The 15876-nt window shown below is 35.5% G+C and overlaps 1 protein-coding gene across 1 annotated transcript in view; it reads right to left on the minus strand.

Moving 5' to 3' along the window:
* Positions 1–979: 979 nt before the first annotated feature.
* erbb4a (erb-b2 receptor tyrosine kinase 4a) overlaps positions 980–15876 on the minus strand; it is a 204128-nt gene continuing 189231 nt past the window's right edge. Inside the window, exons 21-27 of the mRNA XM_067402388.1 lie at positions 12416–12571; positions 12035–12110; positions 10813–10959; positions 8355–8452; positions 8068–8238; positions 5119–5413; positions 980–1833 (exon numbers count right to left, since the gene is read on the minus strand). Coding sequence (XP_067258489.1) covers positions 980–1833; positions 5119–5413; positions 8068–8238; positions 8355–8452; positions 10813–10959; positions 12035–12110; positions 12416–12571 — 1797 coding nt within the window. The remainder of the gene's footprint in view (positions 1834–5118; positions 5414–8067; positions 8239–8354; positions 8453–10812; positions 10960–12034; positions 12111–12415; positions 12572–15876) is intronic.

Genomic DNA, 15876 nt, shown 5'->3' on the forward strand with positions numbered 1-15876 from the left:
ATTATTTATTATATTTTCAATTTATTTCATTATTAACTTTTTATGTACTCTTTATGAAGTTTATGGAAGTGAAACAACCATGTAATTCATTTAAAATGCATTTTTATTATGGTCAAATTGAAAATCAAGGTTTTGTTCAGTTCAGCTAAAACCAAATAACACTTCCCATTCAAAAAATTAAAAGAAACAATTTTGTTTAAATAGTATTTTTGCTTGACACCACAGTGTTGATGTGCAGAACACATTTATTGACTGCATACATTATTGTGGGTTTTAATTTTTTGTTTGTTTGTTTGTTTGTTTTGTGTGTGTGTATGGTAAAAATAAATTTTACAGAGGCTATATATATATATATATATATATATATATATATATATATATATATATCGACCTACATTAAGTAACATTTTGGCTTGTGTCTAAAAATAAACTGATTCATATATTCATTAAGTGGTCTTCATAATAAATAACAGTTTCAGTTGGTATGAATGTAAGTTTATGACTTTGGGAAAAGGAATGTTTTTGATTAATATTAAATTCAAATTTACAGTTTGAAACAAACCATAAATATAATTTGAGAAACTAAAACATTTAGCTGTAACAAATTAGAGTTTTTGTTTGTTTATTTATTTTTTTAAAGTGTAATGGACTTGGAGGGACCGAAATCTCCAACAGTCTTTGGGTTTAGAGCGACAAGAGAGTGAGTAAATTATGACAATTTAAATTTTTGGTGAACTATCCCTTTAAGGGATATTCATCTGGTTACATTCTGATTTGTTGGAATAGAAAAGATGGAATAGCTTTTGGAATAGTTTTGAGGCACTTTGCTTGGTCGGTTTTCCTTTTAAAGTCCAATAAGTCTCCTTCCTGAATTCCTCTGGCAGAAACACTGAAGTTGGGAGTATTCCTGTACTTCAGTAATTCCAGTTGAACGTATGGTGCTGGTAGAAGAATCTGGCTAACTATAACGACTGTGATGTTACACCACTGTATTCCTGTGGCGGTACGGTGGAGGTGGCAGAACCGCTCTCTTGTTTAACTCGGAAAGATACTCAGGGTTGTCAGCCACGGCGATGCGACTTCGGATGCTGTGCCTATAGAGATGTTTGCTTTTGCACACTTGCGTTGGGTCTTGAGGGTTTTGTTGGGTCACCTTGGGCGGTAGACTATGTTGCCAGTAGTCAGGATTATCAAAATTCTTCTTCGACTTCCTGTCGACCATTACAGTCCCAGTATGACCCGTTTGAAGCATGTTACCTGGGTAGACAAGGTGGCCGGGAAGGCCGGATATACTTTTACTTGTGACTGCAGATTTCACCACTTGAGCCGGATGGGTAGAAGAGCCGGACTGACTTGCCAGACAAGGTGGGATCTGTTGGCTGACGATGGAGATTTGGGTTAATAAGGAAGGATTGCCAGACATGCTGGAGGAATTGGATTCAGCACCGTAGGGGGGCTGGGAATGCTGGCCATTTTGGCTCATTGATCTCGTTTGGGGGGGCTGAACAGGTGGAACGGCGAAATGAACATGTGTTCCCTGGCCGTGGTGGTGGGCTTTCCCAGTTTGTGTGGAGAGGATAACGTGGCTGCTTGCTGTGCTGGCTGCTGTAGTCATCTGTAGTGGGATGGAAGCTCCATTTTTTCTCATAATCTCCTGGTTCATCCCACTAGTGTTGTTGTATGTGTTGAGGTAAAGGGGTTCGTTGATATACTCATCCTCACCTTTGGGTTTCCTATCAGGAGTGCTGTGGTAACCCGGGTTGTCCAGTGCATTAATATTTCCATTTTTCCGTTGGTTTACAAAAGGATTCTCCTCGACAGGACTAAGATGGTCTGTAGATACAAAAGATAATATGTAAAAAGCATGAAAAAATACTCATTTCCATTCAGCAGGATTTGACATCAAATGCAGATGGATTTCAGCAGTGGCGTGTAATGCAGTCACTCCTACTAGCCACTTTGGTGGGTTGAATTTTAAATAAAATATATACATTTTTCAATTGTAGTCTTGTAAAAAGGCATCTGAAATAATGAACAGTGCAACGTAGTGTCAAAAATATAGATTTTTTGATACATATCCATACTGAAATATCTGAAACACTTCTAATACTCATTTTCAGCAGAATACATACATGATACACGTGTCTTTTTCTCTCTCTCTCTCTCTCATCTCTCAGACAGCGAGTTGATACACAAACCTGCCTCCCCTCGCTCATATTTTTCATTTGGTCTAGATTCCCACAGATTTTTTTCTCATACCCAAAGTGCGCCAAATAAAGCCACCTCTCAGTACTAAATTGAGTTATTTTTTACTGCTTATTGCACTTAAACAGTCAATGTCAAATAATGCTGGTCTTGGTGAGTATTCACGTAAGTGAAGTCTGAAAGTGACAGCAGCCTAATGTACCTGCTTCCAAATTATGAGATAATATTAAAAATATCTGTATTGCAGTTTTTTTTTCCTATGGTATCGATGTCCAGTGAAAATGCTGAGAGGAAAACCACTAGCCACAGTGGCTGGTAAGCCAACATGTCATATCAAACCCTGAAAACCAGTGTTATTTTAGTATTATTATATACTATTATAGTATTTATTAATATTTTGAATTACGCATTTTGGATCATGTACAAACCCGATTCCAAAAAAGTTGGGACACTGTACAAATTGTGAATAAAAAAGGAATGTAATCATTTACAAATCTCATACACTTATATTTTATTCACAATAGAATATAGATAACATATCAAATGTTAAAACTTCTGGTTCAGTTTGAGTTTGAAATGTTCCAAATATTGGCTCATTTTGGATTTCATGAGAGCTACACATTCCAAAAAAGTTGGGACAGGTAGCAATAAGAGGCCGGAAAAGTTAAATGTACATATAAGGAACAGCTGGAGGACCAATTTGCAACTTATTAGGTCAATTGGCAACATGATTGGGTATAAAAAGAGCCTCTCAGAGTGGCAGTGTCTCTCAGAAGTCAAGATGGGCAGAAGATCACCAATTCCCCCAATGTTGCGGTGAAAAATAGTGGAGCAATATCAGAAAGGAGTTTCTCAGAGAAAAATTGCAAAGAGTTTGAAGTTATCATCATCTACAGTGCATAATATCATCCAAAGATTCAGAGAATCTGGAACAATCTCTGTGCGTAAGGATCAAGGCCGGAAAACCATACTGGATACCCATGATCTTCGGGCCCTTAGACGGCACTGCATCACATACAGGAATGCTACTGTAATGGAAATCACAACATGGGCTCAGGAATACTTCCAGAAAACACTGTTGGTGAACACAATCCACCGTGCCATTCAACATTGCCGGCTAAAACTCTATTGGTCAAAAAAGAAGCCATATCTAAACATGATCCAGAAGCGCAGGTGTTTTCTCTGGGCCAAGGCTCATTTAAAATGGACTGTGGCAAAGTGGAAAACTGTTCTGTGGTCAGACTAATCAAAATTTGAAGTTCTTTTTGGAAAACTGGGACGCCATGTCATCCGGACTAAAGAGGACAAGGACAACCCAAGTTGTTATCAGCGCTCAGTTCAGAAGCCTGCATCTCTGATGGTATGGGGTTGCATGAGTGCGTGTGGCATGGGCAGCTTACACATCTGGAAAGGCACCATCAATGCTGAAAGGTATATCCAAGTTCTAGAACAACATATGCTCCCATCCAGATGTCGTCTCTTTCAGGGAAGACCTTGCATTTTCCAACATGACAATGCCAGACCACATACTGCATCAATTACAACATCATTTCTGCATATAAGAAGGATCCGGGTACTGAAATGACCAGCCTGCAGTCCAGATCTTTTACCCATAGAAAACATTTGGCGCATCATAAAGAGGAAGATGCGACAAAGAAGACCTAAGACAGCTGAGCAACTAGAAGCCTGTATTAGACAAGAATGGGACAACATTCCTATTCCTAAACTTGAACAATTTGTCTCCTCAGTCCCCAGACATTTGTAGACTTTTCTAAAAAGAAGAGGGGATGCCACACAGTGGTAAACATGGCCTTATCCCAACTTTTTTCAGATGTGTTGATGCCATGAAATTTAAAATCAACTACGTCATCTATGTTGTATTCTGAATAAAATATTGAAATTTGAAACCTCCACATCATTGCATTCTGTTTTTATTCACAATTTGTACAGTGTCCCAACTTTTTTGGAATCGGGTTTGTAAAACACCTAATTCAACATCAATCACCTTTAAATGAGTAACTTGCAACAAAGACAATTTTGAGTGATATTAGATACAGAACTATTGAAGAAAAACATTTTTAGAGACTCAAAACATTTTACAAACATTAAAAGGAATGCTGTGGCCTACATCTGTATGAGTCTCGTGACCTACATTTTACAATTCATTGCGTTTGTGTGTGTTATTATTGAAGAAATGAAGGAGAATGAATGAGCTGACTAAATTACTGTTCTCATGATAAATATGCAGCATAATAAATGAGTGAGCGTCTCTAGTATTTCCAGAATAGAACATTAGTTTTAGTTTATTCTGAATATGCTGATCACATGTACACAGGAATATTGTTGTGGAGCATGTGAACATCTTTTTCAGAAAAAAAAAAAAATCTTACTGACCCCAAAATTTTGAACAGTAATACTGTCTTCTTCTTAAGTAACTTAAGCTATAATTAGTTTCTTTGTGTTAGTAACATATAGCCTCCTGGCTATAGTTTAACTACTGATACTAGCATAAAAAAACAATAAAAAACAAAGTACTTGTTGTTAACCACCCACAATTCATTGGCACTCTTCAGTTTGAGGCCTCTGAGGTGAAGGATGAGACCATTAACTGCTGCCAAAATTTGTAATGGAGGAACTCAGAATCTATTGATTCATCATCCTACTCAACCCACCACACTGGATTAATGTTTTACTCCAGACACCCTTTTATTTTAAACTATCTTAGGTTGAAATGGAACGACTGCGATATTATCGACCAGAGAATGTGTAATAAAAGACTTTCAGAGGTGATTTACACCAAACTAATTCATGTATACCCAGAAGCGCCGTGCACATACCCCCTCATGCTTTTGAGCCAAGTGGATTTTGAATGCAACTCTTCAAAAAGACATCAAATATTTCATTTGGTTTTACCTGAGGCTGACTTGTTCATTGGGCTCATGTAACCATCTTCATCTGTGGTCTTTGGACCCCTCTCTCCAAAAAAGACAGTCGGGTCTGCACTGTAGCGCTGGCCGTCGCAGTCGTCTCCTGAGCCAGACATGGGCTGTTTCTTCAAGCTCCCATTACAGTGTTGTTCCTCAAGAACATCGAGACCCGCACCTTGTGTGCTTACAGGGACGAAGACGCCACTCGCTGAACCAGAGGTGTCATGGGAACAAGCTCCCATCCCGCCTTCTGGGCTTCTGTCACGACCCCTCAGCTGCGTCTATATAGGGGGTACGGAAAAAAATAAAGACGAATCATCCTTCTGCCTCCATGCCTCATACAGTCATTGAGGTGTCTAAATTTTTAATCTAAATATAATACTGCTCAACTACAGAAAAAAGGCGGTTAAAAATTGCAAGGGGTGTCACTGCTAGTAAAAGAATATACTAAAAGAAAAGAAGACAAGTTAGGCTGTCTAAGTGCAAAGATGTGTTTTTGTCGGTCTCATGTCATCCAAATGCAAGTGGTTTTGATCCAGGACTATTGGAACCCTGAACAAAATCAATAGGATGATGGGAAGTTCCATTAAAGGAAAAACATGTAATTTCAGGGACAAACAGAATACAGAATACTTCCAAAATAAGGGTCAATGTTCAGTTGGTTAGAATGAGAGTTAATGAGTAGAATGAAAGCCAAAATGTTTTTTCCCCTCAGTGATTCAGTAATAATTCCTCTACAGCTCCACTTTATGTTTTTCATCTGCACAACTGTTTTCCCTTAAGCAAAGATGGTCGGCTAAACAACTTCCACTGAGATGAATGAAAGTGCTTATGGATAGATGGCTATTATGTTTGAAAAAAAGATCTATGATTTTTGTTTCTCTGCCATTACAGTTTTTCTCAGTCGCTTTGGCACATTTCTCAAATCAAAAATGAAATTCTCAAAACTACTTGTTCAACCACATCATCTAGTCACTTTTGCACATCATAAAAGCAGTTTCTCATTCTTTTGAACAAATTGCAAACGCTTTAGTACATTCAAGAAATTCATTATGTACAGTTATGTGCTATTTCCTACATTATCAATTGCTAATGGCATGTTGCTCAAAATGTGTTATATATTTCTCTGTTGAATAATCGTACCCCTCAAAACGTCACTAGTTCATCGCACAAGTCATTAAATGCAAAATGGTTGACCTAGTTATCATAACGTCAAGTATATCATCTATACATTTCTATTAGACTTTTGTAAATGTGTCCTGGATTGATGAATTTTGCAGGTGAATCCTGAATTTCACTAATGTATTCAGGGAAATGTAAAGCATTAGATCAACCAATGACACAACCAGTTCTCTAAAGCAGCTAAAAGATGCATGTCATGAATCTTCAACTGGAAAGCATATATAGGCAGAAGAGTTTCAGTTTCTGATAACAGGGTCAACAGCTGGGAAGAAGAAGAAGAGTAAGGATGTGTGGTAGAAGGATAGGGAGGCAAAACAGAGAAAGAGGTAGATAAGGCAAAGGGCGTAGGCACGTTTTCGGTGAAATGAGGCCCACTATTGTGAGCTATGTTCTCAATTATGACTTTACAATGGCTTATGCGGGTCAAAATGTGCAGCCGAATGTTTGGAGAAAAATCTTTTCCTCAATCATTGAAGCATTTTGTAGACATAACAGGTATGTATTTCAGCAATGTGCACTGTACTCTAATATAGTATGCATGCTATAATCCACTTACAGTAGCATATTACACTTGCTTTACACTTACAGTATAGTAGGCTAAATTAACTTTACACAGATACATACTATATCACACACATACACATGAATACATATATCCAGTGTATGTATACACATATATAGTCTTGTCTTTTTTATTCATCACAAGGACATTTTACAGTAATTTGTTCAGTGTCATAAAAACCATAGCCATAGTTTACATCTGAAATATTCATCACTGTTATATTGACTACATGGCTAAGCATTTTTACTTTCTTCTTCGAGAACAATGATACAAGGACTTGTCATTCTGACAGCACTGGGATGTTCATTGACATAAATACTTGCTTTTGAGAGATTAACTAAGGATTCTGAGCAAATTCCAGGTTTTTGCAGGTAATCCTGCAAAAATATGTTGTGCTGTTTGTACGAATTATTTCGAGGAATGAACATACAGTTTTCTTTATACACTACCAGTCCAAAAAAATTGGAATATTTATGATTTCTTTATGTTTTTGAAAGAAGTCTATTATGTTCACCTAGGCTACATTTGTTTTATGAAAAATACAGTAAATATTGTTCAATATTATTACAATTTAAAATAACTATTTTTTATGGAATTTATTCCTGAACATTCAGCATCCATCCATCAGAAATCATTCTAATATGCTAATTTGTTGCTCAAAAAAACATTTTATACTATTATCAATGTTGAATATTTATTTATTTATTGTGGGACTAGTGATACACTACCAGTTAAAGTCTTGAGGTAAGTAAGATTAAATAATAATAATAATAATAATAATAATAATTTAATTCAGCAAGGAGTCAAGAGCACATTAAATTGATCAAAAGTAAGAGTAAAGACATTTATAATATTACAAAAGATTTAATTTGTACATTCTGTCATCAAATAATCCTAAAAAATGTATCAAGGTTTCCACTAAAACAAAAAGTAAGAACCATTAATGATACTTGAAGACCAATGATGATATAAAGTGATATAAATAATAATTTATACTTTATTTTTACTGTATTCAATAAAATATACTTCTTATCACATTCAAAGCACTTCATGGACTTGCCTCCTTGTATATTTCATTATCTTTTATCAGTTTGGCAGATGATTTATCCAAAGTGATTTACACTTCATTCAAGGTAGACATTTAATCAGTTCATGAAATGAACTGAAAAGAAAGCAAAGAGCTGTTCTTACCCTACTGGTATCCATCGGTGGTCTTGACGTGTAAGAAGAGGTAGAGATATTGAAGGTCTGAGGAACCAGGTACTCCTCAGCGTCCATCAGGTCATCCAGCTCCTCCTCATCTAGAAGACTCTGGAAGAACGTACTGTGGTTGGGGCTGGGCAGCTTCATGCGATCGTCCCCCTGAGAGGAGAAATGACACCATCACTCTCTGCGATCACCTTGAGTTTAATGGGTGGTGTAGGACAAAGTATTGATTTTCAAGGTGAGATGTAATACAAAAATAACTGTATTCTCACCTGTATGACGAGGTATCTCTGAGGGTCTCGAGCCATGCGGCTGAACTCTGCAGCGAGTTCTTTAAACCGAGGCCGACTATCAGCATCAATCATCCAGCCTGGAGGTGAAGACAGAAAGAAAAAGACAGTAGTAACTACATTTGTCAATTAAACCGTTTTTATGGACACTGCAATGCAGTTTCTCAAATTAAGCTTAGATAGAATGATAGATAGAACCATAAATAGATAGAACAACAGAACGATAGACAGACAGATAGACAGACAGACATATAGACAGATAGATAGATATATAGATAGATAGAATTTTAGAAAGATAGAACGATAGATAGAACAATAGATAGAACAATAGATAGAACGATAGATAGATAGATAGATAGATAGATAGATAGATAGATAGATAGATAGATAGATAGATAGATAGATAGATAGATAGATAGATAGATAGATAGATAGATAGATAGATAGATAGATAGATAGATAGATAGATAGATAGATAGATAGAACGATACAACGATACAACGATACAACGATAGAACAATAGATAGATAGATAGATAGATAGATAGATAGATAGATAGATAGATAGATAGATAGATAGATAGATAGATAGATAGATAGATAGATAGATAGATAGATAGATAGATAGATAGATAGATAGATAGATAGATAGATAGAATGATAGATAGATAGATAGATAGATAGATAGAATGACAGAACAATAGACAGAACGAGAGACAGACACAGATAGATATATAGAATTGTATAGAGATATAACGACAGACAGACAGACGATAGATAGATAGATAGATAGATAGATAGATAGATAGATAGATAGATAGATAGATAGATAGATAGATAGATAGATAGATAGATAGATAGATAGATAGATAGATAGAATGACAGAACAATAGACAGAACGAGAGACAGAACGAGAGACAGACACAGATAGATAGATAGAATTGTATAAAGATATAATGACAGACAGACAGACAGACAGACAGACAGACAGATAGATAGATAGATAGATAGACAGACAGACAGACAGACAGACAGACAGACAGACAGATGATAGATAGATAGATAGATAGATAGATAGATAGACAGACAGACAGACAGACAGACAGACAGACAGACAGACAGACAGACAGACAGATAGATAGATAGATAGATAGATAGATAGATAGATAGATAGATAGATAGATAGATAGATAGATAGATAGATAGATAGATAGATAGATAGATAGATAGATAGATAGATAGATAGATAGATAGACAGACAGACAGACAGACAGACAGATAGATAGATAGATAGATATATAGATAGAATGACAGAACAATAGACAGAACGAAAGACAGAACGAGAGACAAACACAGATAGATAGATAGAATTGTATAAAGATATAATGACAGACAGACAGACAGACAGACAGATAGATAGATAGATAGATAGATTGATAGATAGATAGACAGACAGACAGACAGACAGACAGACAGACAGACAGACAGACAGACGATAGATAGATAGATAGATAGATAGATAGATAGATAGATAGATAGATAGATAGATAGATAGATAGATAGACAGACAGATAGACAGATAGATAGACAGACAGACAGACAGATGATAGATAGATAGATAGATAGATAGATAGATAGATAGATAGATAGATAGATAGATAGATAGATAGATAGATAGATAGATAGATAGATAGATAGATAGATAGATAGATAGATAGATAGATAGATAGATAGATAATGCATGTCATCAAGCTGTTTTTTTTTCTCATGGAGTTAGAAACTGCCCCAAATTACTGACCTTCCTCCAGTTCTATTATGTCTCTGTCAGGAAGTAACATGGCCTCACCTTGCAGCAGCCTGCTCCTTATTTCCTCCCAATTAATTTCCTTTCATTTCTCACACTCAAACACATTATCCAAATGAGCAGCAATTACTCACGCAATCACACCACGTTTCATCTCCATCAATATTTCGCATTTCATTGTCCGTGGGGTTATAGATGTCACAGCGAGTAGAATCACAAACAACAGCTTACAGGCAAAATGTAATTAGAATTAATGGGTTCAATCCGCGTCTCATTTCATCTCTTTGTGTTTGTTTGATTGAGCCGGCTGAGAAACCCCACCGCTCAACCAGCTGCTTATTTCCACAGTCCACACGACTGTCTGGACAAACATGGCGATCGGCCGGGCTAAAAACCATGTGAGTGCATGTATAAATTATCATAATATCAGTATACAAATACAACATGGACAAATCATGTTAACACTGTTATCAATTTACTGTATCTTACTGTATCATTCAAAAACTACGGTAATGAATATGGTAATCATTTCTAGACATACAGTATGTACCCTCACTGAACTTAACTGTATGTGTGCTAGTGTCTTTCTGTAAGATTTGAGCTACTGATCACATTCAGGGTTCAGCATAACACTCACATTTCACCATCACCATGTAGACGTCTATGGTGCAGATGGGCGGCTGGGGCAAACGCTCGCCCTTCTCCAGGATGTCTGGAATGTCACGTGTGGAAATCCCATCGTAGGGCTTTCCTCCAAACGTCATCAGCTCCCAGATAGTCACCCCTGAATGACAATATTTAAAGTCTTTACTTTCACTTTGTATCTATTGAATCCATCTTTGCTGAATAAAATGACAGTAACTTCTTAAAAAAAACAGACCTTTTGAATGATAGTTTATATATTTTGTATTTCATATTATATATTCTGAGTTAATTTAAAGTATATATTATTGAAGCTTGTTTCTGCCATGAAATAAAAAAGGTAAATTCGATTTTTTATCTCACAATTCTGACTTTATTCATGCAATTCCGAGTTTATATCTCACAATTCTGACTTTTTTTCCCTCAGAATTGAAAGATATAAACTAATAATTGTGAGTTATAAAGTTAGAATTCCATGATATAAAGTCAGAATTGTGAGATATAAACACGCAATTGCGAGAACAAGTCTGAATTGTGAGTTTATATCTCGCAATTCTGACTTTATAACATGCAATTGTGTTTAAATCTTGCAATTCTGACTTTTTTTCTCATAATTGTGAGATATAAACTCGTAATTGCGTGTTAATGTCCAATTGTGAGGGGAAAAAAAGTTTTTTTTTTTCTCAGAATTGCAAGTTTATATCTCACAGTTCTGAATGTATATCTTGCAATTCTGACTTTATAACTTGCAACTGGAAGTTTAAATCTCACAATTCTGAGAAGAAAAAAAAGTCAGAATTGTGAGATGTAAACTTGCAATTGCAAGAAAAACAAAAATCCTGAGAATTGTGAGATAAAAAGTTGTAATTACCTTTTTTAATATTTATTTATATTTTATTTAGTGGCAGAAAGAAGCTTCTATACTATATATATATATATATATATATATATATATATATATATATATATATATATATATATATATATATATATATATATATATATATATATATATATATATATATATATATATATATATATATATATATATATATATATATATATATATATATATATATATATATATATATATATATATATATATATATATATATCCTATGCTATGATTTACAAATTAGCTCAAATACTTGACTAGTGAGGGAAGTATGTACTACTAATTGATTTAAGTGCAAACTAGTTGTAAGTGTTTTACTCACCATAACTCCACACATCACTCTGGTGTGTGAACTTCCTGTAATGTATGCACTCTAAAGCCATCCACTTGATGGGCATCTGCATAAGAGAAAATTCTAATCAGGATGTAATCTGGAAATATCCAGTAATGCAATCATGTTTAATTCAAAACATACATTTGTGAACTTCTAAAAAAAAAGAACAATCCATTTTGGGCAGAAACAGCTCTGCAATATGATTAGAAATTAAAAATACAATCAAGCAACTATCATTTCTATTGATTAATTCAGTTTTTTATATATAAATTACAAAATCACTTATTGGAAGTTCAATGGAACTATTCATAACTGTTAAAGTTTTATGAGTTTGTCAGAGCCAGTGTGTCTCAGGCTCTAAACACTGACCTTGCCTCCATCTGAATTATACTCCTTTTCATTGGCATCAAGCAGTCGAGCAAGTCCAAAATCAGTGATCTTGATGTGGTTTGGAGATTTTACCAGGACGTTACGAGCTGCGAGGTCCCTGTGCACCAGCCGCCTCTCCTCCAGGTACATCATACCCTGATGAAGAAGATATCCAAAAACACAATGATTATCATAAATACAATTATAAATAATTACATTCAGAACAGCGGAGGTCTAAACCCACTAAAAATTAAAGGCACAATATGTAATTTTTGCCACTAGAGGCCGCCTATTCAAAACAAAGGCATAGCTTGAAGACGCCGAGATTGAACACGGATTTGAGATGTCGTCTTCACCTCACAGCTGGTGGAAAAGAATTGGGATTGGGCTAGTGTAGAAATCATGTTCATGGATGAGATTACTTACATAAATAAAACATATAATATGTTAAAGCGTCTTTGGTGTTTCCATGGTTTCTACAAAATAAACCCGGATATTGAGGTTAAAATTGCTTGTTACTCTGGATGTAAACATTCTTGGAAACATTTGGGATAATGTACAGTAAGTACACAAGTCAACAAAATATATAACATTGTTGTAGTGGTTTTTTTGACATTTTATTACAAAAAACATTACATATTGTGCCTTTAAAACTAAAATGACTGCATTTTAAAGTCCCCATGAAATTCAAATTGACATTTTTTGCAGTGTTTATTAAAATAAAAAGAATGTCTCTCAAATTTTTATCAAAATATCATCCCCTCCCTGTTGCAGCAACATCTCTTCTCTGATGACGTGTTTACTGGTGTGAGGGCAGGACAACCTGTCACTCAGATGAGATCGACCAATAGCAAACCACAACCATCCAATCAATTCTAAATGGACAAAATCAAGTCCCACCCAACATTTTTTTCCTGTTCGAGAAGCTGTTTCACTTGGATATGCATCACAATAGGTAAGAAAAGATCGAAATTCCGATTCATGCCGACTTTAAGTAAAAACTAAAATTATTTTTAGTATTAAGTTTAGTGCACTTCATTGCAGAAGTTGGAACACATCAGATTGTGAAAAGTTAAATAGATGACAAACAAGATGAACAAAGCTTACTGCTCATAAATTACCTAACCTGCCCTGTGTTTAATTCGGTACGACAGAGCATATTTTAAAGATTTTTCCAAAGATCTTTCAATATTGATGTCTTTAAAAGAGTGCACAGAAAACAGAACCAGAAACTTCCAAACTTAAAAAAAAAATAAAAAAAAAAAAATACATGTATACCAACAACATTGTGCAGTTATGAGAACAAATTGACATAGAGAGTAATTGTCCGTGCAAGTTGTATTTCTGTTGCCACTCATCTTTGTGAAAAAGAATGGGACGGTTATAAAATTGCTTTCATTTCAGTCTGTGATATTTTGCAATAAAGAAAAGTGCAAAAAAGATACCCTAAGGGACAACAAAAACATTTCAGGGGTGCACATTTCAGAAGTACACAAAAACATATGATGACACTTATGATGAAGGGACTGGTCTGAAAATGTTCAATGTTTTTATTATGAATACAACATTCAATAGAAGACAACAGTGACCGGCAGGCTGTGTTCAAAACAGTCTGGAATGAGGAGAAACGAGAAACGCATTTCTCTGTACACCGCTCTCTTTGCCACACTGACGGGCGATATGTTTTCCTGCTTAAGTGCTGCTCAAAGTTAGTTCAACAGCAGCAACAAAAGAGGCAGACAAACGCAAAGTCAAGCACATTGTGTTAAAATACAACGAGGACCACAGTTTCAGCTAATTCACCCTCGATGACCTGAGGGTGAGTACATTAACAGCAAATTTTCATTTTTGGGTGAATTATCCCTTTAATTTATTAAGTGTACATACTAATTAATGTATAGCCACTATTACTGAGCAAAACGTATTTATTTGGCTACTTTAAGATGGCCAGAATGGTGTCACACCAATACAATTCCAGTGCAGTGAAATGAAAGTGTATTTAAAATGGATTACTTCTGGGATTGGAGAGTCAATCAATGGAAATGTTGATTACTACAAACCACAGCATACCTGAGCCAAGTAGTATTCACCCTGTCCTGTATCTGTTTAAAAGAATTAAAAACCCATGGAGCGTGTAAGACATTAAACACTTGATTCTTCAGCGCTAAAGCAATGGTCATGGCGCAGGGGAAGAGCAGAGCGAGCCTGAGGGAATGAATTTCTGTTTAATGGTTAATAAAAATAAATGGATGGTTTGTAAGACTATGGAAAGATGCTGTTCATTTGGAATAGTGCTGTGTAATTTATCCTATGAGAGATGCTGGGCTTGCACTGCTGTTGACACAGTTATGATGTGGACTGGGTATGTTTTATTGCTGTTAAGTGACTGGAGAATGTGCATATTATTCATGCCAAATTAGAGAATAAACAGTAAGAAATGGGGATAGGGACATTTAAAGCCAAGTGCTCCATTTTAAACACTGTTCTGTCTGTAAAATATTGACAAAAAGGGTCATATTCTGAGAAAAAAAGGTAACATTTTATTTCGACAGTACTCTAACTATACAGTCTAGTAACTGTAAGTAACTTTGCAACTACATGTCAACTAGCAGTCATTAGAAGACTGTCTGCTTAATATCTGCTAACAGTTTATTTTGATACTCCCCAACAGATATTCTACTGACTGTAAGTAACTTTGCAACTACATGTCAATTTATTCTAACGCAAACCCAAAGATAACCAATACCCTAACGGTAACACTTAATTTACTGCTTATTAATATTTAGTAATGTAGTTGTTGTAGCATTTAAGTTTAGGTATTGGGTAGGATTTAGTGATGTAGAATATGGTCACTAGGCATTAAAGACATTAAAGGGATATTTCAACCAAAAATGAAAATTATCCCATGATTTACTCACCCTCAAGCTATACTAGGTGTATTTGACAATCTTCTTTCGAACACAATCTTTAGTCCTCCAGGGTTTATAATGGTTGTGAATGGGGAGACATATTTTGAAGACAAAAATATTGCATCCATCCATTAAAAAAGTAATCCATATGACTCCAGGGGTCATATAAAGGTATTCTGAATTGAAGCAATGCATTTTTGTAAGAAAAAATATCCATATTTAAAACTTTATAAATTCAAATAACTAGCTTCCGGTGGAAGATGTTAGCAGCAGATCCTTTAAGTCCTGTAAGTTGCGAGGTGGAGCCTCCATGGATCGGACTTGTTTGGTCAGCACATCCCACAGATGCTCGATTGGATTAAGATTTGGGGAATTTTGAGGCCAAGTCAACACCTCAAACTCATTGTTGTGCTCCTCAAACCATTCCTGAACCATTTTTGCTTTGTGGCAGGAGCATTATCCTGCTGAAAAAAGCCACAGCCACCAGGGAATACCGTTTCCATGAAAGAGTGTACATGGTCTGCAACAATGCATAGGTAGGTGGTACGTGTC

The sequence above is a fragment of the Chanodichthys erythropterus genome, chromosome 12, assembly GCF_024489055.1.
Source record: "Chanodichthys erythropterus isolate Z2021 chromosome 12, ASM2448905v1, whole genome shotgun sequence".
NCBI classification, from domain to species: domain Eukaryota; kingdom Metazoa; phylum Chordata; class Actinopteri; order Cypriniformes; family Xenocyprididae; genus Chanodichthys; species Chanodichthys erythropterus.